The sequence below is a fragment of the Poeciliopsis prolifica genome, unplaced genomic scaffold (genome assembly GCF_027474105.1).
Source record: "Poeciliopsis prolifica strain line A6 unplaced genomic scaffold, Auburn_PproV2 SCAFFOLD021, whole genome shotgun sequence".
NCBI lineage: Eukaryota > Metazoa > Chordata > Actinopteri > Cyprinodontiformes > Poeciliidae > Poeciliopsis > Poeciliopsis prolifica.
In genome coordinates, this window is record NW_026562396.1 from 5,721,972 (window position 1) to 5,744,618 (window position 22,647).

The 22,647-nt window shown below is 42.6% G+C and overlaps 2 protein-coding genes across 3 annotated transcripts; both read left to right on the plus strand.

Annotated features, from left to right (window-relative positions):
* Positions 1-164: 164 nt before the first annotated feature.
* rxfp3.3a1 (relaxin family peptide receptor 3.3a1) lies at positions 165-13,405 on the plus strand. 2 transcript variants are annotated; one of them, XM_055045159.1, is made up of 2 exons: positions 165-1,238; positions 13,170-13,405. In XM_055045159.1, exons 1-2 carry the CDS (start codon positions 376-378, stop codon positions 13,270-13,272), a joined length of 966 nt encoding a protein of 321 aa, XP_054901134.1. In that variant the 5' UTR covers positions 165-375; the 3' UTR covers positions 13,273-13,405. The 2 variants fall into 2 exon arrangements, with proteins under 2 accessions (XP_054901134.1, XP_054901133.1); XM_055045158.1 differs by lacking the exon at positions 13,170-13,405 and having other exon boundaries at positions 165-2,129.
* Positions 13,406-14,392: 987 nt separating this feature from the next.
* Positions 14,393-22,437, plus strand: LOC129369625 (mortality factor 4-like protein 1). Its single transcript, XM_055045160.1, has 12 exons — positions 14,393-14,870; positions 15,363-15,409; positions 15,546-15,613; positions 15,743-15,829; positions 16,400-16,480; positions 16,743-16,768; positions 17,167-17,255; positions 18,199-18,300; positions 19,476-19,564; positions 20,104-20,276; positions 21,030-21,114; positions 21,611-22,437. The coding sequence occupies exons 1-12, from the start codon at positions 14,831-14,833 to the stop codon at positions 21,693-21,695; spliced, it is 972 nt and encodes a 323-aa protein (XP_054901135.1). The 5' UTR covers positions 14,393-14,830; the 3' UTR covers positions 21,696-22,437.
* The last annotated feature ends 210 nt before the right edge of the window (positions 22,438-22,647 follow it).

Sequence of the window (22,647 nt, forward strand, 5' to 3'; positions counted from 1 at the left end):
TTTTATGCTTATGGCGAAAATGATTTGGGTTCGTTTGCGCGCAAGACTGATGGATGCATCCTGCTCACCAATGAGCATGTAACTCCACCCATGGTCTAAAACACAGAGACAGAGAGAGAGAGAGAGAGAGAGGGGGGGGGGAGAGAGAGAGAGAGAGAGAGAGAGAGAGAGAGAGAGAGAGAGAGAGAGAGGGGGAGAGACAGAGAGAGACGGTGGGTGGAACTGTCCTGTCGCCAGGAGCCGCAGGCTGTCATATGAGACGACTGTGCGTCTTCAAGAGGAGATGAGAAGTTGGGATGGCAGCACTCCAAGCTGCGCCTCTGTTTGGGGATAAACGTCCAGGCGTTTGAATTAAACTCCCCAGATGCCAGCAGCATGAGTGAGGTCAACGAGAGCGACTTTCTGAACAGGTCCCTGTTGCCGGACCTCTTCAGCAACCTGGAGGACATCGACGTGACGGCCGACGGGAGTCCGGTCCTCAGATTCGTCATCTGCCTCGTCTACTCCGTGGTGTGCGCCGCGGGGCTGGTCGGCAACCTGCTGGTCCTCTTCTTCATCAGGGTCACGCAGGAGCGCCGCAAGTCCAGGGTCAACTTCTTTGTGCTCAACTTGGCGGTGACGGACCTGCAGTTCGTCCTCACGCTGCCCTTCTGGGCCGTGGACACCGTCATGGACTTCAGCTGGCCGTTCGGAGACGCCATGTGCAAGATCATCCTGTCGGTCACCGTCATGAACATGTACGCCAGCGTCTTCTTCCTCACCGCCATGAGCGTGACCCGCTACTGGTCGCTGGCCTCGGCCTTGAAGAACCGCACCGTGCAGAGGTCGTGCTCCGCCAAGTGGGTGTGCGCGGTCATCTGGACTCTGGCGACCGTGGCCACCGCGCCCACGTCGATCTTCTCCACGGTCACCAACGTGACGGGGGAGAAGCTGTGCCTGCTGAGGTTCCCGGGCGGCCAGTACTGGCTGGCGGTTTACCACATCCAGAAAATAGTCGTGGGCTTCGTTCTGCCCATGTCCATCGTGTCGGTCAGCTACTTCATGCTGCTGCGCATCATCCGCAAGCGCAGCATGAAGACCAGCAGCTCCAAGCGGAGATCCCAGGTGACCAAGTCCATCAGCATCGTCATGCTGTCGTTCTTCTTCTGCTGGATGCCGAACCACGCCATCACCCTGTGGAGCGTCCTGGTCAAACTGAACGTCGCCAACTGGGACAGCGCGTATTACATCGTCCACACGTACGTGTTCCCGCTCACCGTGTGCCTGGCGCACACCAACAGCTGCCTGAACCCGATCATTTACTGCCTGATGAGGAAGGAGTTTCGGGACAAACTGCGGGGTCTGGTCCGCAGGACATAGAGGTTTTAAAGGCTCAGGGAGCGAATCAATGACGCGCTTAACGCGTTCCGCAAACTGTAACCAAGGCGCTCCGGATGCGCAAATTGGAACCCGTCAGCACGCTTCTTGCCGCTCACCTTTATGATAAGATTGTTCTGGCTCGTTCAGAGCTACATGAATGTGTTTTTTTTTACGTTAAATTATAAAGAAATTAATTTGCTACGTTGCTATGCGTCAAAAAAAAAAAAAAGTCGTCCACGGGTAGTGCGTAAAAGCGTGCGCCACAATCTGTGTGTTGTGCTTTTGGTATCAGTCGCTTTCCATTTCCATGTTTTGACTATAAGTGCATTTCTAGGAAGCTGATGGAGCCGCGCGCATCAGTTTTCTCCCCCACAAAAAAAAAAAAAAAAAAAAAAAAAAAGCTAAAATGATTATTGTAACTATGGGCAGCAAAACCTCATGTGTGCCAATAAAACACAGCAAGTTCGGACTATTCTTATCCATTTATTTATTTGTCCAAGTGTCTTAAAGAGCGATGACAGTCACACAGTTTTGCTTTAGTCAAAGTTTGATCTGATAGAAACAGCAACAGAGTGGAACAGAGCAGAGGGGCTCAGACATGAGCAGCGCAGCGGAAATGGACTTTGAAATGGGCACCGACGTTCCCCTCGGTGTGACGCGTCACAGGAAATTAGTTCCATGGACGCGCAGAACGCGTCCATGCAGTTAAAGGACTGAATCACAATAATGAAATGAAATGACTAGAAAGAGACCAATTACCAACAGCCTCATTTTTGTGCCACATTCAGTGCTGCGTTTCTTTTTTCTTTTTCTATAAAAAAAGGGGGTGGGGGGTCACTTGGTTAAAAACAAGACTTTAGTTACCTTCACTGACTCTCATCTGAGACTCACCTCATTTACCTCAGAGAGAGTTTTCTGACTCACTTGAACTTAGAAAGAAAAGAAGAAATACAGAAACATAAGTATGTCCTTCCACTTGGGTTGATACCACTTCTTTGTAAATTAGTATTTTCAAGGGTAAAAAAAAAGAAAAGGAAAAAAATATCTTAGTAAATAATTTTTCCATCTAATCTTAACCTCTCAAAGTGGCTTCCTTCGAGGCCATTCATTCTTTTGGAAAATGAAAAAGAGAAGTTGGTAAATAACTAATGACTTGCCGGGCGCGCGCGCACACACACACACTGGAAGGGAAATAATTAATCAGGCACTAAATCAGTTCATGTTAATGAAACATGGCTGAGCACTGGGAGTGGATGAGAGTCATCAGAGGAAGAGCAGCGCGTCCAAACAGTGTTCATGCACGTGTGTCACGTCACGTCCACCGACTTCAGTGTGGTTTACTGATGTTTTATGATGCATGGTTTTTAATTTAATGTGTTCGCAACTGAAGGAGAAGGAAACATGCAGCGTTTGTTTGTATTAAACCCCTTGAAATCATTTTTCGCTACATTTGCAATGTTTTACCACAGAGAAATTGCTTTTACCTAAGCCATTCTTCTTGCAGCTCTGGCTGTGTGTCTAGAATCACAATTTTTCAGAAATGTGTATATCTGCTGTAGCGGCATAAAAAAAAAAAAGAAAAAAGATTTTTTATTTTTTGTATTCCCACCTGCGAATCTCTGCAGCTCCTCCAGAGATGTGTAGCTCTTAGTTGCTCCTGGCCTGTCAGTTCAGGGGAACAGAAATGCTCAGGTCCGTCTGCAGTTTCTGCTTTGAGATGATGGCTTGAGCAGAGCTCTGCAGGACCGTCAGAGCTTTCTAAAGCGTTTTCCTGCTTTAAACTTCCCTACAGCTGTCTGCCGCGTCCCTCAGTCTTCATTAAATTGTTTGCCCTCTAATTCTCTCCAACAAACCTCCGAGGCTTCAGAGGCTGTTTGTCGCAGGGCCATGAAATATGAGAGAACACGTGGAGAATTACAAAATGTAAGGTAAATAATTGTGAGACATAATCAGTAGTCAAGGACAAAACAAAACAAAAACAAAAAAAACAACAGCAAAAAAACATGGTTGTAAAAGTGGACGCCGTGCAAAGAAAGAAAACGGACCACAATCAGACTCTGAAAGCCCAAACCAACACCTTTTCCTTCATACTTTGCGTCCAGGGAGTCTCACATTCGGCTGAAAATAAACGTTCAAATGCTTTTGTTGGTTTCTGAAGGTCTGTATTGAGTGGTATGCTACCAGACATTTGCTAAACTTTGCTAAAGAGGTCACTCAGTTAGTCTGAAAACTCCAGGACAGATTTCAGGACTGGCGTCGGAGACCCCTGATCCACAAAAATTGAACTATTAATCATTCATACTCCACGCAGAGACAGGTTTTATCTCCACAGACCACAGAGCAAAGTGCATGTTTTGGGGATGTTTTCAGCATTTAGCTGACGACATCCTGTCATAAAGATGCATCTAATTCGCTTGGATCAATCCAGGAGAAACATCTCTGATTTCAAGTTTGACAAGCACCTATAACTTGATTTATTAAATATCAGACTTAGGAAATGACTGGAGTTTGTCACATCAGACAGAAAATCTGAATTTGTGTCCAAATGTAAAACATTAGGGGACAGCTGTCCCTTACTCTGCCTTTGCACTGCGAAGTACAAGAGAGAAAGACCAGCTGCACAGTGGAGTTGTGAGCTGCGCCTATGTGCAACACCGAAGGGACTCTGTGATAATGTGCTTGAGCTGCAAAAAATGATGAATGTATAAAGGCAGGAAAGATCCAGCAGATTTTAATCCGCTCCGCCATCTGGAAGCTGGCTGATTGGCAAGACCTTTCATTTTTCTGCATGCTGTGTCTCGGATTCGCTGTCATCAGAATTAAAAGCTTATCCAGACCAGAATTTAAAACAACCAAAAAGTCCGCAAATCACCCGCAGCCCTGCAGAGCACGTCACTGAAGCAGCACAGGCCCATCTTGATGCAGAGCAGTGACAGCCGAAGCCTGGAGGAGGGCTATAAACGTCCTGTGGGACGCCTTAAGGCCCGATCCTAAAGTAAATCATGAGAAAGGTTCCCAAAGTCGAGAACTGAACTCTGCAGGTTAACGGTACCGGCCCGATTTTGCTTTTTCAAACAGTCAGAGTCACTTCATATAAAGTTTCTGACCTAAATAACATGTTTGGGTAATGCAGTTGTTTTTCCCCGTTCTTCTTATTTATATGTGATATGGCGTAGAAATCAATTCTGCCCTCCAAAACAAGGTCTCTGGAGGGCAGAAACAAAGGGCATGAGGATGCTGAGGGTAGCTTTCCTGCCCACGGCCGTCAGCTTTTTGTTGTTGTTTGTCTTTACATTTTGTCATTACTATTCCACCTCCAAAAGTGTGTGTGTGTGGGCCTGTGTGTGTGTGACCTGCATGGATGAACCTTTTAGTCATGTGTATGAGAACTGTATGGATTACAGGAAAAATCGGTGACCGAAAAAAAAAAAGAGAGAAGAAAAAACACAGAATTGGATTGTAAACAGGAACAGCTCAAACTATGAGAACCGTCTTTGATCATTTGGGCAAAACTGTTTCAAAAACATCTGTTCTGGTCGACGGTTTTTCACGTTCAGACATTTTTTTTGCCTCCCCCCCCTCACTACAAATATCACATGATCTCAGTCCTACCAGCAAACATCGCTGATCAGGATCAGACTCCGAACTTGTACAATTTTAGTCGTTTGCAATGCATGCAAAGTAACGTTTTTTTTGTTTTTGTTTTTTCAGTGAACTTTAAAGAAGAAGAAAAAAGAAAAACTTAATTTTCAGAAATCCAGAAACCCACTCAGTAGAAAACCTTTACTTTTGGAAAGATTCACCACTGCATGGTGTTTTCAAAAAGGTCTGGAGTTAAGAGATTGTTTTTCAGCATTTTGTTTCTCAGACCAAAGTTTCTTGAGGAGCTGCTAACGGCGAATGAGCCTCTGAGCTCTTTCAAAGAGCCAAATAAAGAGCCGAAAGCAGTGAAACATCTGGAGTTTTGTCTGTCTCCTGTATTAACTCAGGAAGAAAGTATTGCGTTGACCCATTCTTTGGTCCCTAAAGAAACTATAAGGGCTCGGCTTTTTCTTTATTCACGAGAAACTCATTGAGAACGCCTCTTGTTTATAATTGTTGCAGCTCTAGTTTTATCATATGTAATTGCATTAAAAAGGATGCAATTAATCTGAGCATCTACGTCCAAGATGAATTTATGCAAATTTCTGACGAGACACATTTCACAAAAATACGCTTTTCTGTGTGTTTTCTGACAAACTCAGAAGTCGATACTTTCACCTTTCTTAATCCTGCTCTCATTTTTCTTCTGTAAAATCTCAAAACCAAAACACTGAACAGGAGCATCAGAGCCTGTCTTAATTTAAAACAAACACACAATAAACCGTTGCATTTTTAGCCCATCGTCATCACGCATGTGCTTTAGTTGCTGCTCCTGTTTCCAGTTTTCCTGGAAACAAATTGAAATGCAAAAGGGAGGAAGTTCGAAGCTTTACGCATTCATCAATTTTCAAATGGCTATTTATTAATGTCTAAAATAAATGTAGTAAATATTTAAAAGGAAAAAAAAAAAACAGCCGCCTGCGTTGATGTAACTGTAGCATAAAACGTCCACATCGGCTCAACGTCTCCGCCTGACCTTGAAAATCACTGCGTGTGTGTTTTTCTTTCAATTTTTCATCCAGTGGCAGCTCTGCTCTGGGTGTAGGTGACACACACACATAAAGTGCGTAGGGGCAGGTTGTGGCTCAGTGAGCTCTCCTCTCTGTTGTGACCAGGTGGAATGGCCTTTAAAGAGCATCATAATCATGTTTCATTCTGATGGAAATGTAAACGTGTTGCAAAGATCGTAACCCTCAGATCTGCTTCAATCTCACAGTTATTATTATTATTATTATTAACATGAGAAAAATATTGTCAACTTGTCAACTCCTTGTCAAGGCCTTCCTTTTTTTTTAACTGTCACTATGCTGTGATAGCATAACATGAGACAGATAATCTGTGAAAAAACATGCATGTGATTGGCAGCGCTAAGCCCATCGTCCTGGCTCTGATTGGTTGCTTGACCGAGAGGCGCGTTACTGCAGATGACAGTATGACCACAGAGCAGAAGAAGAGGAGCTTGATTTCTTAAAACTATACTTTCAAAACAGAGCGACAGCTTTGAGAATATATTTAAAAAAAACAGATTTTTCTCTAAAAGTTAGATACTGGAGCTTTGAAAAGAGACGGTGATTAAATCCCACAGAAGGCGACTCCTGAGATTCTTGCAACAACGTTCTTCTTCGTCAGCTTGTACTGACAGAATGTACCTGAACTTTTTTTTTTTTTGACAATTTCTGTCTGCTATCCACGTAAATGTCTGTGTGAAGCTGATGTTGGGTTATGCAAACTCCATTCGGGTTAGTGTAAGTCTGCACAAGATACGTGTAACTCTGTGATGCAATGTCCTGTGAAGTGAGGGAAACCTGGAGCTGGGGTCTGAGCTGACACACAGGTGTACAAGGCCAAGTTTCAGACTTCAGCATCAGCGGACTTAAAGCTATTATGCACAGGAGTTTTCCTCTCGCTACTTTTAACCACTTACTTTTATACTATTGCTGTGACGTATAGAACGGAGGGCGGTGCAGTGCCAAAGTGTTTTCAGGCTGGATAAAGAAATCGGAAACGACTCCAGACGGTCCGGGATGATGCTGCGTCCTGAATCAAGTGAGTGGTGCGTTACCAGGATTTTGCTAAACTTTGCTAAAGAGGTGATTCAGTTAGTCTGAAAACTGCAGGACAGATTTCAGGACTAGCGTTTGGAGACCCCAGATCCACATGAGCAAGAGAAAACCAAAGAGACAGAACTCCAGCCTTTACTTACATTTTCATTTCATTTTGTTTACTTTCTTTAGGAAGAGAAGTGTTTAGTACTCAGGTGTCTAACTCCAGTCCTGGAGACCCACCGCCCTGCAACTTTTAGACGTGCCTCTGCTGCACCACCTGAATTTAATAATTAGTTCATTAGCAAGGCTCTGGAGGTCTGATCTACACATGGAAGAGGAAATTAAGCCGTTTCATTCCAGCGTTTTGTACCTGTGGCACGTCTAAAACCTGCAGGACAGCGGCTCTTGAGGTCTGGAGTTTGACGCCCCTGGTTTAGTCGGACCTGAAGAAGAACCCCATTCAGTCCCTTGTGGCTTTAGAAATGCTTTGCTTAGGGTCGTTTTTCTATTTTGAGTTCAGGCTCGTTTTACAGTACTGAGAGGACAATGCAAGCATAGAAACCCAAAAAGCCATTTTGTCCCCCCCCCCCTCAGCCAGAACCCAGAAAGCTGGACTTAGACGGGTTCAGTGACACTATGACCCAAAACCTATTGCAGAAAAATCACGACGGTGTCAGGACCTCAAGTCCACAGAAAATCGTGAGGAGCCCAAGCTTTTAATCGCTAAACCAGCTCTGACTATTAGTTTGTGTTTGGATGTGTTCAAACCTGCTGACCAAATGCGTGATGCATCTTTTTTCTACACTGATACATAGAAGCAGCGACTTCTTCAACCAACTTGTGTTTGTTTGGCACTTATTTCAGCCAATGACATGCAAACTATTTCGTATTTGGTAATGTGTTTCTGGTTGATGTTTTGTCTAAACCATAAAATAAATAAATAAATAAGGAGCACGGTTGTTGTGGGTGAGCAGAGTTCAAGCAGGCGATCCAATCCCTGCGCTCTATTGCACGTCTGGCAGCTTATTGTGACCCAGAGCATGGAGGAGGAGTTAACGCTCATGACTTCTGCCTGAGCAGAAACACATAAACGCCCTGAAACAATCAGGTCCTGGACTCTCAGGGGCCGGTCGAGTCTCCAACATGGCGTCTCTTGACATTTTGATAAGTGTCTCCAGTGTTTGCAGGTGCTTTAATCACGACGAGGCGCTCAGGTCTAATAAAGGTCATCTCCTGAGCCGTGGAGGGCGCTGACATTTGGACAAAACGTTGAAAGTGCTGACGAGGTCCACGGTAAACATGTGTCTGCGCTATAGAGCACGGTGAATCCAAGGAAAGACTCCACAAATATCCGCACAGTGTTGGGTTTCCATATATAACGGCGTCAATGTCGGTATTCCCTGATTTTAGGATTTGCGTCAGTCTGATAAGTGGAACTGGACTGATATTAACGATCAGTGTCTAAATCCAATTTGTTGATGTTTGTGTTGCTGGAGAGACATTGTGTGACGCAGCACAGGATTATGGGACGTCTAAACGAAGCAGGGAAGCAATAGAGGCAGCGTGGTCGCTTTTGCACGCTGTCAAAAACAGATTAAAAAAAAAAAAAGTATGATACTGGTAAATGTCAGCTGTCGACTTTAGCAGCAGTATTAATAATAGATATCAATATTGGCCAACATTTTTTATATCGGTAAATTCCTAGTATCACAGTAACAATCCTGTAGAAACAAAACCAAACATGGAGTGAACGCAGCTCTGGTTTTCACACAAACCTTTCCATAAGCAGCTTATTCATTCTGCACCAAATATCTCCAAAATTGAAATCCCACAAGTTCATGACTGAGTTCTTTGGTGAACTCCATCGTCATTGAGTTCACACTTCAGCGATTCAAATGCAGCTCTCATTACACTCCAACAAGAACTTTTTTATGTCCAATAAGCAAGATAATGAGAAGTGTCAACTTGGTCCAGGTCTCTTCTTCCTCCTCAATTATGTGTCCAAATTGATTTTTCTTTCCTGAATGGCATCAGTATTGTAGTAGATTTAAAGGGTAGCTTCTTTTTTTTTTGTTTGTTTGTCCTTTGTGGCAACGCAACATCGTTTAAACCGAGGCAGAGACCCTGAGGCTCGTGTCTCTCCTGTCCTCAACAAGCCCTTAACATTCTGCCCATGAAACCCACATAAAATACAATTAGACACAAGGACCAAACCTGCTGGGGTCTGTGCCTTGAATGAGGCTGTGATCTCACTTTGAGTGCAGGACAAGTTTGTTGTCTATTCCAATATAATAAAAAAAGAAAAAAGAAAGAAAGAAGATGTGGGAAATGCTGGAGGGAAGGTGGGCCGACAAAAGAAGCGCCGAGTTCTCTGAGCTTGGATGTTACACAGGGAAGGATAAAGGGCAGAGGTGAATGTAATAGCATATGGCGGTGAGATTTATTGCATTTTCACTTCTGTGTGCAGACACTGTGTGGGTAGCAAAGCAGTGGAGCTGAGGAGAGGTTGATTACTTCAACCCACCTACCTGTACTTTCACAATCAGGCTGGAATGGCTTCAGACTCTGTAGTGAAGGGAGGGAACATCAGCATGAAAGCCTTTCTTTCTTCTCTTATTTCCATATGCAACTCAGTAGGGTTCGCAAAATCCTCCTCCACAGCACTCACTGCATTACACCAACAGCAGGATATGAGTCCGGTTCTGCTCCAAAAGTGGCCGCATCCGCTGCGTTTCAGTAAAACCTGCACAATCTCCAATGAGGGGGATTTACATTTCGCATGCAGCCAGGTCGAGTCTTCTCCGAGGCAAGAAAACTCAACGTCAGACTGCCGTTCCTGGGTTTTTAATCTGTTTATAGCACAATTAATATGTCTATAAATAATTGTTGCGGTGTCAGCCGGAGTCTTCCAGGGAGTGAATAGGGGCCTGTCAGTGGAAATGTCATCATCCACAGGAGCCCCCTCAGGGTTGCTTCCTTTTATCTGTTCTCCGCAGCAGCGACTGCTACAGGTAATCCGGAAATCTGTTGATGATTCTGTTATGCTTCTTCTGAGTGAGGAGGTTCTGTCGTCAGCCGGCGACTTGTGACTTTGTTGACTGAGCGCAGCCATCATGGGACGTTTTCATGTCACCGGGACACTTCATTTGCTGTAAAATAACAGGGTGCGCAGCAGCTCCCACTGAGAAGCCTTTTTCCAGCCTGCCTCGCTTCACCCATCTCCTGCACTCAGCTGCAGCTCTCCTGGCCCCTCTGGCTCTAACGCTCTATTTGGTGCGGCAGCTGCAGAAGCTCCTCCACCACCACAAGTATTGCAAACTCAAAAAACAACCCTCCTTAGCGGGGGAAAATATAAAGAGAAGCCTTTGGTCCAAAAGACGGTGTAACACAGCTGGCATTTAGATGAAATGTCTATGTTTAGCTTCACGAATGTTGGTAATTCCCAACGGATTTCAACAGGACACCATTTCCCAGATTCATTCAATCAGCTTGGTTGTGCTAGCGGTGTCTTCCTGTTAAGTGGGAGCTGCTCCTCCCCACTGTCGCCGTACGCTGAAGGACGTGGCTGGGCAGCTTCATATCCGGGAAGCAGAGCAGAACGTCCTGGATGCCTCCTCACTTGTTGGCAAGCTCTGCTAATGAGTGAAAAGATTAGGAAAGTGTGATCCGGAACGCGGTTCTGGAACCTAGAATTTCGTCTCAGGTTTATACAAGGAGGTTTCCTGCAGAAACAGAACATCAACACCATTTTGTGACTATAGAAATTTGGTTCTTTTTATGAAATGTCTGCAGAATATTTCCCCAAAAGTCATGGAGACCATCAACATGCTTTGTGGAAAATATGGGGGCGGTTTGGACAGCAGTGTTGCTCACCTTTGAACCCTCACGTGGGCTGACGTTTTGTCCATTTTGCCCAGGCGAGGCCGGCAGGGCATGTCGTTCTTGGTTCCATGGTCACCTTCTGGATGACTTTTTTTATTCCCTCGGTCACTCTGGGAAGGTTTTCCACTGCTTCATGTTTTCTCCATGTGTTCATAATCGGTCTTTCTGAGGTTTCTTTAGAAATGGCTTTCCAAACCGATAAACATCAGGGACTTTGCTTCTCGTCGGTTCTTGAATTTTTATTTTTTAGATCAAGAAACGACAGCGGATGTCGCTTCTTGGTATATTTTTGGTCTGCTTCTTGTCAGGCAGGTTTTTTTTTTTTTTTTTTTTTGAGTCAACAGGAAAAGGAGATACAGCATGAGGCCTGAGTGTTGAAATAAAAAAAAAAAAGTGGGTATTTACGATTTAACTAAAGACTTGATTATTTTTCACTCCTTGCATGTTTTGGTTTGGACTTCCTCCAGACTTGTTGAAGGGCTCGGTGGAAACCTCGGTGAAACAGAGGACCAGCGCAAGTCTGGCATACAGTCAGGCTTGCAGAAAGAACACCTGTCACTTGATTGCGTGGTGAAGTCCGCAAGACAGCCCAAATCGAATTCAAGCCACAGCCGCTGCCAACTGAGCGACCTCTGGATCCACTTCCTGCTGTGTAATCTCAATCACACAGCCTTATCTTTGTCCTCAGGAAACCTCGGCTCCGACGGCCGTTGGTTTCACTGGGCAGGAACAAAGCAGAGCAAATTAAAGAGACTTGAAGCTCTTTTTGGGAGCCTTAAATCATCCTGAAGAGATTTAAATCGTACAGTGAGAACATGATGAACAGTAAAAAAATGTCTACAGAGTTAGGGAGTTTCATCACAGTGTTTGAGACGTGGTGAGTGAAAAGCGTGGAGTTGTGTCTCGGACTGCTGAGAGCTGGTCCTCCAATTTAGAAACGTTCAACTTTAGGACAGAAAGGGCAGGAAGCGGCTGCCAGCCGTGAACCTGTAGGCGTCCATCTTTCATCAGACACTGAGTCAGACTGAACCCGTTTTCTTTGATTCTGTGGGAAGAGAGAGAAAGAGAGAGAGAGAAAAAAACTTTACTGCTTTTATGCCTTTGGGTTATTTTCTGCTCTTTCTGACGGAGCCACTTTCATCTGCATAGTTCCGTCTCAGCAGAAACCGTGCAGTGTCGCTCTTAAAAGGCACTTGGAAGCTTTCATTTCTGGAGCACCTGAAGAAGTTAAGTTAGGGGGTCAGCACTTTCACGTTTTCGCCGGTTTTATGCCGTGTTTACGTCTCAATTTTCTCTTTTTCTTCGAATGGACTATTGCCACGCACATTCAGGAAATTTGTCTGACAATGTGAAGCTTTTACCCGCTGGGAAAATTCAGATCTGAGAAATTCACAGGAAAGGCATCTTTGAACTGAATTTATAGGTCAACATGCAAATTTCTTTCCTGAAACAGAAGAATTACTTTCTCATATGTGTCAAGCTACTTTCCCAGGATCTATTGATTGCATTCTTAGTATTTACATGTTCCTTAATATTATTGGTTACTTTTAAGAAGATGAGAAAGATTGCTTTATGGGAATTCATAGATGTCTTAACTGGATCTTAGAGGTTACTATCTCACTTTATGTTCTTGTCATTTACAAATCACATTTATCGAATTTTTGGGATTGTATTCCCAGGACACGTAGTGTCTCTTTTCTGGAATTTATAGGTTTCCCTTCCTTCCAAAGGTTGTTGATTTCTATACTATATGTTCACAGGTTTCTGTGTTTTATTACATTCCCGGAAGCTGTAGGTTACTTGAAATGTGTGTGTCATTTTCCCAGTCCTCAATGACCAACAAGAACTAATTTATTCCATTTGCAGAACAAATAAATGAATTGAATTTGTTTAACAAATTACTTTTCTGTGACTTTTTGCAGGTGTTGGTGGAATTTACGAATCATTGCTCCACTTTTTGTAGATTTATTCTGTAGATAATCACTTATAAAATGCTAAAATCTCTTGTGATACATTTTTTTTTTTTTTTTTTTTGGGGTGGGGGAAAATAATGTCTGAAGCAGGATATATTATAACGTTAGAAATGCAAAGTAGGTTTTTTTTTCACAGACGTTGTCCACAAGTACCTAACTGAAGTAAATTTTGTGTGCACATTCGCCTCCCCAGAAACCTGTAAGATGCTTTTTTTTTTTTTAGCTCCTGTGACTTTATGTGACAGATATTCATCCTCTGGTTTTTCAGGACCTCATCAATAAAAAGCCCTCCAGAGGAATTGCATGAAGAGAAGACTTTCTGTGCGTACTCCACTTCTCCATCCAAGGGTAAACACCACTTGAGGAGCTGAAAAGATGTTTGTCTACCGCTTTTGAAAGGATAATTCATTTCGAGCTGTACATCCAATCCTCGGGGGATTTTAGAAGCCTCTGCAGCTGCCTTTTTTTCATATCTTTATTTTTTTTAAATAATAAATTAAATAAAAACTTGCATCTTCTGGCAGATGTAGCTTTCATCATTCTGAACTCATGCCTTTATTTGAGTGTCTCTTATGTAGGCCGTGGATTCTCAAGTTTGAGGCAGATTGCCAGTATTTCTGCAACAGCTGGCGACAAACACATGGATGACCACTTGATCCGTTATTTCCTCTGCGAATCGCAGATGTGAACCGCGATTCGTCTCGCATGGCGATGCGACGGCTTCGTTCGCTCTGGGTTCATGAGAAATGCATGTGACCAGAAAAGGCTGAGAAGCTGCGACGTAATAAATCGACGTCGAGGCCGTCTTCCTTTAGGCCGCCGAAACCACAGGGGGTCGATTTCATTCCCTCGTTTTTCACATGCGCCACTTGACTTCCAGGCCAGTTTTTCCTCTCTTCAGACAGTCAGCGCTCTGAAAAAGAAACGAAAAGAAAAGAATGCACAATTTGTTTTGGTCAAACCCAGACGCAATCACTGGAGCGCCATAGAAGGAAAAGTATGTCCATGAAGCTCAGGGTCTTCAGGACCTTTTTTGATTTATGAGGTTATTATGCCGCTAATGCTGTTTGTCCAGGACTCTTTGGATCACGTCTCTAACTTGTGCTTTGAAGCATTTAGTTTTTCAGGCTTAGTCTTTTTTTTTTTTTTTTTTTTTTGAAAACGTAGTTATCAAATCATTTCACGTTGAAAAAGCAAATAATAAAATCATTTGAAGAGCAGCTAGCTTACATATTAAAGTATTTTTATGTCACTGCCTGCTGTAACAACTCCTCATGCACTTAAATCTGTGTATCCATGTTTATGTAACAAATGTATGGATGTGTTATAAGGCTGAATTATTGTGTTTATTTCCAGGACACCTATAAAAATCCAGCGAAAGGCCTGCAGCTTATCTAAAACGCTGTGTTGAGTCTTCTGGTGAAATCAACTGAGTGATTCTTCGATAATAAGAAGAATTTTTTATGATAACAGAAAATTTCAGATTCCTCTCCTCACATTAAGTCCTCAATAATTGAACAGTTTGCTCCCAAAACCCAACACTTTACTCTTAGACTGCAAGTTTACAGGTAGATCTTTCATCACAAGCCCCAGTTATTGTCTATGAGCTAAAGACTGACTATAACACTGGGCTTTGCACTTTTGTTTTTGCACCAGTTGTGCTGAACTGAATCCGCTCCATCAGCGACACGGCATCTCCATCCTTGAACCAGATCTCATAACAATCTCTTATTTGTCGGAGTTTTAGGCGCAGCCCCTGAACGCACCGCGGCTCCACCGTGGTCAGGTGACCAGCAGCAGCAGCAGCAGCCGCCTCAGAGCTGATCTCTGGCTTCTTCCTCGATGTCGGAGGGGAGTGCATCTGGAGGAAATGGGCTCTGGCAATGCTCGAGTTTGATCACCCAGAGATCCGACCAGCTGAGTCTGTGAATGGCGCCAAAACAGGACCCTAAGCCGAAATTTCAAGAAGGTCGGTGTGTGCGTGCGTGCGTGTGTGTGTGTGTGTGTGCGCGTGTGTCTGTGTGTGTGTGTGTGTGTGTGGAGGTGGGGGTATGACACGGATGGTGGCTGTGAATGTCTGGAAGAGGAAGGGGGCGGGTTTGTTATTGTTGTTTTCGTTCTGCAGGAGCAGCTCCACAGGAAGGGACAGGGAGGCTTCGTTGCAGCTTTTAGTTGAAATAATCCGATTAAAAATCTTCCTGAGGATGAATTTTTGCTGTTGTGAATCGTTTAAAAAATGGAGGCGTTTAAACCTAAATTCCCCGCGGAAGAGACAGAGGGAGAAGGAGAGAGGGTGGGGGGTTGAGGCTGTATCTGTAAAATGTCACACAGTGGATGCATCAATCAGCTGGAACAAAAGCACTGCATAGCATAAAACGCTAAATAGAAAAATGCTGTTTTCAAGCACACATGTTAATGTATTTCTATGTGTGTGTGTGAGATGATTTTCTCTCCTTTCCAGGTGAAAGAGTCCTGTGCTTTCATGGGCCCCTGCTCTATGAGGCAAAGGTTTGTCTCCCTGAAGGGTTTTTTTTTTTTTTTTTTTTTTTTTTGATATTATTATCTGTTTCCTTTATGTAAAAAAAAAGAAGCAAATATCTGGCACCGACTTAACGGGATGGTGTTTGTATTTCTTGCTTTCCAGTGTGTCAAAATCAACGTAAAGGACAAGCAGATAAAATACTTCATTCACTACAGCGGCTGGAACAAAAAGTGAGCGGCCTGGTGTTATTTTCTCCTCTAACAAGTGCTGCTGTTTGACTTATTTTGTCTGTCAGGGAGCGGCTGTGTTTCATGTCGCATATTTTTTAAAATGATTTTTTTTTTTGGTTTTTTTTGCAGCTGGGATGAATGGGTTCCTGAAAGCAGAGTTCTCAAATATGTGGACAGCAACCTTGCAAAACAAAGAGAGCTTCAAAAGGCCAATCAGTGAGTTGATGCTTTCGTACACAGAAACGTGGGTTTTACCAGACCTCTCTCTCTCTATCTCTCCCTCTGTCTCTCTCTGTTTTTTATTAACGTAATTTCTTGATTTGATTACTTCAGCTGTTTTCAACAGTGTTATACAGCATATCCACTACTGTTTGTGCACTGGTGACTTTGTACGAGTGCCTTTCACCTCTGCGGTGGCCATTGGTCTTCCCCTGGAACATTTCACAAGGTTACAGCAAACAGAAACAGAGAGGAGGGGAAATCTTTGACCTTTCATTTTTGCACAGTCTCTCAAAATCCCGAGTCCTTGTTTATGCTCTCTTCTCTTCAACTCACTCCCACAAGTTTTCCATTGGCTTAATGCTCAGGAGTTGAAATAGCAATTTAATTTTAAGTTGAGTTTGAACTCTGTCAACAGTTTTCCTGTTTATTCCACTGTACTGTACTGTATGTTGTGGAATATCATCCTGCTGGGGAACCCGTAATGACCGCGATGCTGCATATATTTATCCGTGTCTGCAGTGCAGCACATTCCTGATAACCGCTTCTGTCTTCCGTCTTTTTCAGGGATCATTATGTTGAGGGAAAGATGAGGGGTTTCGCACCGAGCAAGAAGATTGCTGCTGTGCAGCAAAAAAATGTCGATCTGTAAGTTTATTCACTTAAATTTGCTTTTTTTTTTTTTTTTTTGTTTGTTTGTTTCATGCTTTCCTGTATGTATGTTTGAGGACAAATGCCGTCATCCTTGATATGAAAATCTTAAGTATATGTACTATAAAACATTTTGTTCTAAGTTTTAACTGTAAGTGAGATAATAAATGTCTTTTTCACGCAGCTTTTGTTGAATCCTAAAAGACTCGTTCGTTTGTCACACTGACAGTCGTTCATATTTATGTTTCATCCATTTTAGGAAAATGAAAAAGGCAAAACAGAAAAGTGAGTAAAATATTTTGACATATTTGTGATTAGCTTTTAACTGAGGTTGAAAGTCTATTGCAACCCATGGATGTTTTTGCCAAAAGTGTAAATATCAAGTGATCGAGATGCATGAATGTTTTAGAGGCTTGCCATAAAGACGGTTTTAGATAAAACCTATCAAAACTTTTTTTACATTTTGAATTTAAGCAACAGGAAACAATGTCATGGTTTATTCCTTTGGCAGATTGTGTTTCTGAAAACACTGTAAATGTGTGAAAGCAACAGTAAACGCGTGTAAGCGACAGAAAGTGAAAATAGGAAAGAGCTAAATGAAACTCGAGAAGCTGTGTTGTACGATCAAAAGTGATTTAATAGTGATTGTAACTACGTTTAAACACGTTTCATGTGTCGTCCAGTCCCCGGATCAGGCGAAGGCACCAGCAGTGGCGAAACACCCCAGGCGCCACGGAAGAAACGAGCGCGGGTCGACCCGACTGTGGAGTGTGTACGTATCTCGGCCTACTGGGGAATCTTCTTGGGTTTACGTCTTTTTACTGACATTTTGTCAGTCAGCTCTTCCTTGAGCATTTTTCTTCTGGTTCTTTGTCATCAATGGCAAAACGCGAACACCTACTATCGTTTTTAACTCTGTGTGGTTCTTTGATACCGTCAAAGTTTTGTTGCGTTACATCTTTTTAGTTGAGCTTCACTTGTTGACGCAATGACCTCACGCAGTAGGCTTATTGTGGGATTTTAAATTGAAGCCGAGTGATGTTAATAGAGTAGGGAGAGATATGTAGTGTCAGTGGAAAATATTACTTAAATAAGTGGTTGTAATGGCCATATTAATACCAGACATCCATTTTGAGCCACAAGTTCATGTCAGTGCATCCCCCAGTTCTGTGGATCAAAATGAAACCCAAAGCAAGTAAATAATGATGCAACGTCATAAGTTGTTTTGTTTGTGTGTTGTTTTTTTTTCTCTACCCAGTTTTATGGGTAGAGAAAAAAATAGATGATTTCTTTTAAAGGTATTTTCAGTGTGTTTTACCTCATCTTGTCTTGGTGATGTGACTAAAGACCCTCTCACCTGTGTATAATCTGACCTTTTATCAGACGTGAGAAAAAGGGAAACGTCATAGTTTAACAGTTCAGTTGACTTTTTTTCCTTTCATTAATGTCACTCGTTGCCATTTCCTGCTCTATGCAAACAGAGTAAGAAACTGAACTGTTTCTGAAATTGTCTTTTTGTGTAACTGATGCTAATTGCGGTGATCAACGGGTTGAATTGTGTGGCCAGTAATTGGCTCAGGTCAGGTGGAATATGTTTTTTTTTTTTTTTGTCATCCTTTATGGATGAAAAATTGACGAAAAGGGAGAATCTACTCTGTCTCTTGTGGTTTTAACCTCTACATATGTTAAATTAGATGAGGCGTGTGTTTACCCAGGAGGAGATGTTTGCGAACCGTGTGGAGGTGAAGGTGAAGATTCCCGAGGAGCTGAAACCTTGGCTGGTGGACGACTGGGACCTCATCACACGGCAGAAACAGGTGTGAAGAAAAACAAGCGCACTCGCACCTGCAAAACACCCTGTGACAAGCTTCCTGTCTTTCACCTCAGCTCAGGAATTACCTGGCCTCACAATGACAAAAATATCAGAGCTGCCCCCAAAGAAACAACAACAATAATAGGCGTGCTTCTGTCTTGCTGCCGCAATCTTCCTGAGAGAATCAAATGACATATTTACCGGCCTTTATCAAATGAAGGAGAACACCTCTGCCGTTTCTAATACTGCATGTGATTGCATAAAGTCCGCAGCGCTGTAAGCCCACCAGTCGACTCACAGATGATGTTATGGCGATACAAAGCAACAATCTGGCTTCAATGTCAAAAGGAAGAGAGGTGTGCTTTCTTACAGACAGATGGTGTTAAAACATATCTCGCCAGGTCTGACAAAAGTCGCTTTTCTCAAAATAAAAAAAACACATTACCAAACAATCTGGGGTTTTTTTCTTTTTCGACCAAGCAAAACCAGTTTGAAAGCATGAGAAACAAAACCCGACTTCCATGTAACCCTCTTCTTCAGTTACATGGAAGGAGATCCCAACCCGTTTGGGCTCCGTCGTTCTGCTCTGAGAGTTCATTCAAGCGGAAATCATTAAAAACGGTTTCCAATCTCCCCAGGAGTGCATGTTCCGCCGGGTTCGGCTGGAGGTCAGACTGTGCAGTTTTCAGGAAGCTTCCTGACAACCTAAGAGCTCCTTCCCGGACTCGATTGGCTTTTAAATGTTAAGGTTCGTGACCGTGAGTGTGGAGGGAAAAAAAAACGAGTGTGGAAGGAGAAGGTCTCGTCACACTGAATACAACACAGCAGCATGTCTTTGGTTTGCAAGGTTGAATCATCAAACTAAAAACTCGGAACAATGTTCAGACAAAAGTCAGTGTTTAGAGAGAAAAAACAAAACAACAATGCTAATATGCTAATTTATCGGTCTGACAAGTCGGCAGGCTTAGGTTATTTCTTTTTATTCATAGCCTCTTTTTCTCCTTAACAAGGAGAATTTGTGTACAAAGTTATAAAGAAAACAGAAAACTAAAGCAATCAAGGTCCAACCTGAACAACTGAGATTCTCAGGAAATGCTATAATTACACACCAAAATGAACCGTGAACTCAGTGAATGCATCATAACCTTCAGAAAGCATTTATTGTTTTCCTGCTTCCAGTTATTTCATTTGCCTGCTAAGAAGAGCGTGGAGGGAATCTTGGAGGACTATGCAAACTACAAGAAATCAAAAGGAAACTCCGACAACAAGTAAGACGCTCCCCTTCGCCTCCCCCGCCCACCTGATGTTTTCTGAATGGCTAAAGACAAGAGACACCGACATCCTGTTAGCCCTGCTTCATGTGTCCACCTCATTACCGCCTGTCACATAATGTGTTTTCCACATTAGCGGCCTTACTTTCCTCCTCTGAACCCACTTTACGAGCAGTTTTATTGCTCTTTGTTGCGCTTTATGCCAGGAGGAGGTTTGCTTGTGCTCATCGTGTTCAGTTGTCTCAACTATAATTGCATTTCACGTGGATTGAATTTAAAATGCCGTATCGAAAACATTTTTCTCTCTTTAGCTTGTTTACAGGCATTGGTGTATTTTTTCTTTCTTCACGTCTTCTAGTCTTTCTCCTGGTTTCTTTAAGTGCATTAAAATGGCACAATGCTAAACACGTGGAGGAGGCTTGAGCTCAAAAGCGATAACTCATTCTCTTGACGGCTGCATTTCAGGCTCGGACTTTGACTGGACGCTTTTTGAGGTGCTGTTTGGTGCAACGGGATTCGCTCTTCTTTTCCTGCAGGGAGTACGCCGTGAACGAGGTGGTGGCCGGGATCCGGGAGTACTTCAACGTCATGCTGGGCACTCAGCTGCTTTACAAGTTCGAGAGGCCGCAGTACGCCGACATCCTGTCTGAGCGCCCGGACGTGCCGATGTCTCAGGTGTACGGAGCTCCACACCTGCTGCGTCTTTTTGGTGCGTCTGAACGAAAAGCGCCAGAGTGAACACGGTTAATATCACCACAGGGTGAATCTTTCGCTGAGAGGCACGCTGCTGCTTGATTTTTAGATCACCTGACAAGTTTATTTCCTTTGTTAAACGCTGAGCTGCCTTTTTAGTCTTTGCACAAACTTAATCAGTTAAACCAAAGTCATCACTATAAATCAAAACTCATAGAAAGAGCCACCTTGCAGCCCTGTAGCGTCACATAATAAAACAGCCGTGTCATGTAAATACTATTTAACATGTAAAATTTGAAACGTCTGATCGGTTTCCTTTTGCAGTCAGGTTATTTCAGACCAATAAGCTTTACTTGATCAGTTGATTATGTTCACTGGCTTTGATGGGAAATGCTTTCTGATTTGAAAAATAAACAATTAGCATAATTTGCTGAAGCAATTTACTTTTGTAAATTAGGCAGAGGTATTGATTCATCACTTGTCCAACTATGTGTATGAAGTTATTTATGCACTTCTTTCCAAATATTTCATGCTCCACATTTAACCAATATAATAACCATGACAGTAATTTTGATTTTATAAACGGATAATCAAACCTTAGGAATGAATTATTTCATTTGATGTTTTTCATTTGATCTGTTCCTATTCCTGATTTCACACATGAAACATGATAGCTTTAACCAGCTTTAGTTCTTAAGCTTGTTTATTATGAGAACTAAAAGCATAAATTAAGTATACATTTTCTGCTCCTCCTCTTATTCATCAACAGTTCGTATAGGAGCCATGTTGGCATACACTTTACTGGACGAGAAGAGTCTGGCCCTGCTGCTCAGTTACCTCCAAGATTTCCTCAAGTAAGCTCCGCCTCCTGGCCCTGCGTGAGAGACTCCGTGTCATGTTTGCCTGATTCACAGATGACTAGTTTTCTTCCTTCCACTTTCATATTAGTGCAGCCACGCTTGGCGGAAATGCTTTGAAACGGAGGCTATGAAATTGATTTTTCTGCTCAGGAAGCAGCTCTATTTTTTTCTTTCTTTTTGCGTTTTTTTTTTAAATCAGGATGACTTCGACAGTGGCTGCAGCTCACTGCTCACTGAGCTGCTGTGTGGAGATTCAAGGCAGAATATGTAGATCATTCATTGCAGATTATTTGGTTGTGTTTAATCCAGTAACTTGCATGAGTTCCGAATAAAAACGTCAATATGCCCAACACAAAAAAACACAAACACAGTTTAAAAGTGAGGCTTTATGTGGATTTCGCTGATGTTCCTGAGCCAGTGCCTTTGCACAAGCTGTCCCAAGATTCCAGCCTTGCTCCACTGGTGACAAATAGTCTCACTGTTTCTCCAGGTACCTGGTGAAGAACTCGGCCAGCCTCTTCAGCGCCAGCGACTACGAGGTCGCCCCCCCTGAGTACCACCGGAAAGCTGTGTGAGAGCTCTCAGCAACGCAGCGCTCTGAGCGAGACACATCACCGCCCTGTCAGGCCGCAAGTAAAAATAACCATTAGTTCAGAGTGAATTGAAGATCCTTTTTTCACTTCGGCTGACATGTTTCATCTGGAAAGATCCTAGGTGCTCGTGACAGTTTGCAGGGGAAGAAAATGTAACCTACTTTTGATATCACTTTGTGTAAAAAGAGGCAAAATAAACAGTCATTTCAACAGCCAACTTTATTCTATTTTTGTGCTTGTTTTCAGCAGAGGTGCCTGTTACTATTGCATGCTTATCATTATTATTTATGCTTCTTTGGCCAGGTGAGCTTTGAGTCAATGCTGAACGGCAAGGTCAGCAGCCAAACAACAAAAAAGTTTGTATGTTGTGCGTTTATATCGATTTGTAAAAATGAAAAAAAAAAAAAAAAAAAATAAAGAAGAAAAAGTTGTCTAAAATCTTCCAAATTGTTTACTGTGTCTGCAAAAGTTACGTCTTTACATGATTTGATGTTGTTATTGTTCTTTAAAGATGCAATAAGTTAAACGTAATCTTCTGAAAACAACCAAAACTCCTCTCTGCTTTGGTATATATCAGTCCTCTGAGATTTGTTTTGTAAAAATTTGATTTTATATTCATCTGAATCAACAACATATTGAGAAGTTTATTTGTTTTTGTTTTTTTTCTGATCCAAATGCGAGTTTATTTAAAAAAGCTAATTAAATTCACAGTGTGTAAATGTCATCTTTTTGTGCCTTTTTATTATTTATTTTACAATCATAAAACCTGTTTAATTTACCCATCTTTAACACTGTCACTGAACGCACAACGAGCTACATTTATTCTCTAAATACCCTGTGATAAATCTAAATAAGTAATGATGGATGAATTATTAAATAATAATTACAGTATTCAACAGCAGTCTGGTTCTTGTTACCACCCAGCACTGCTGGA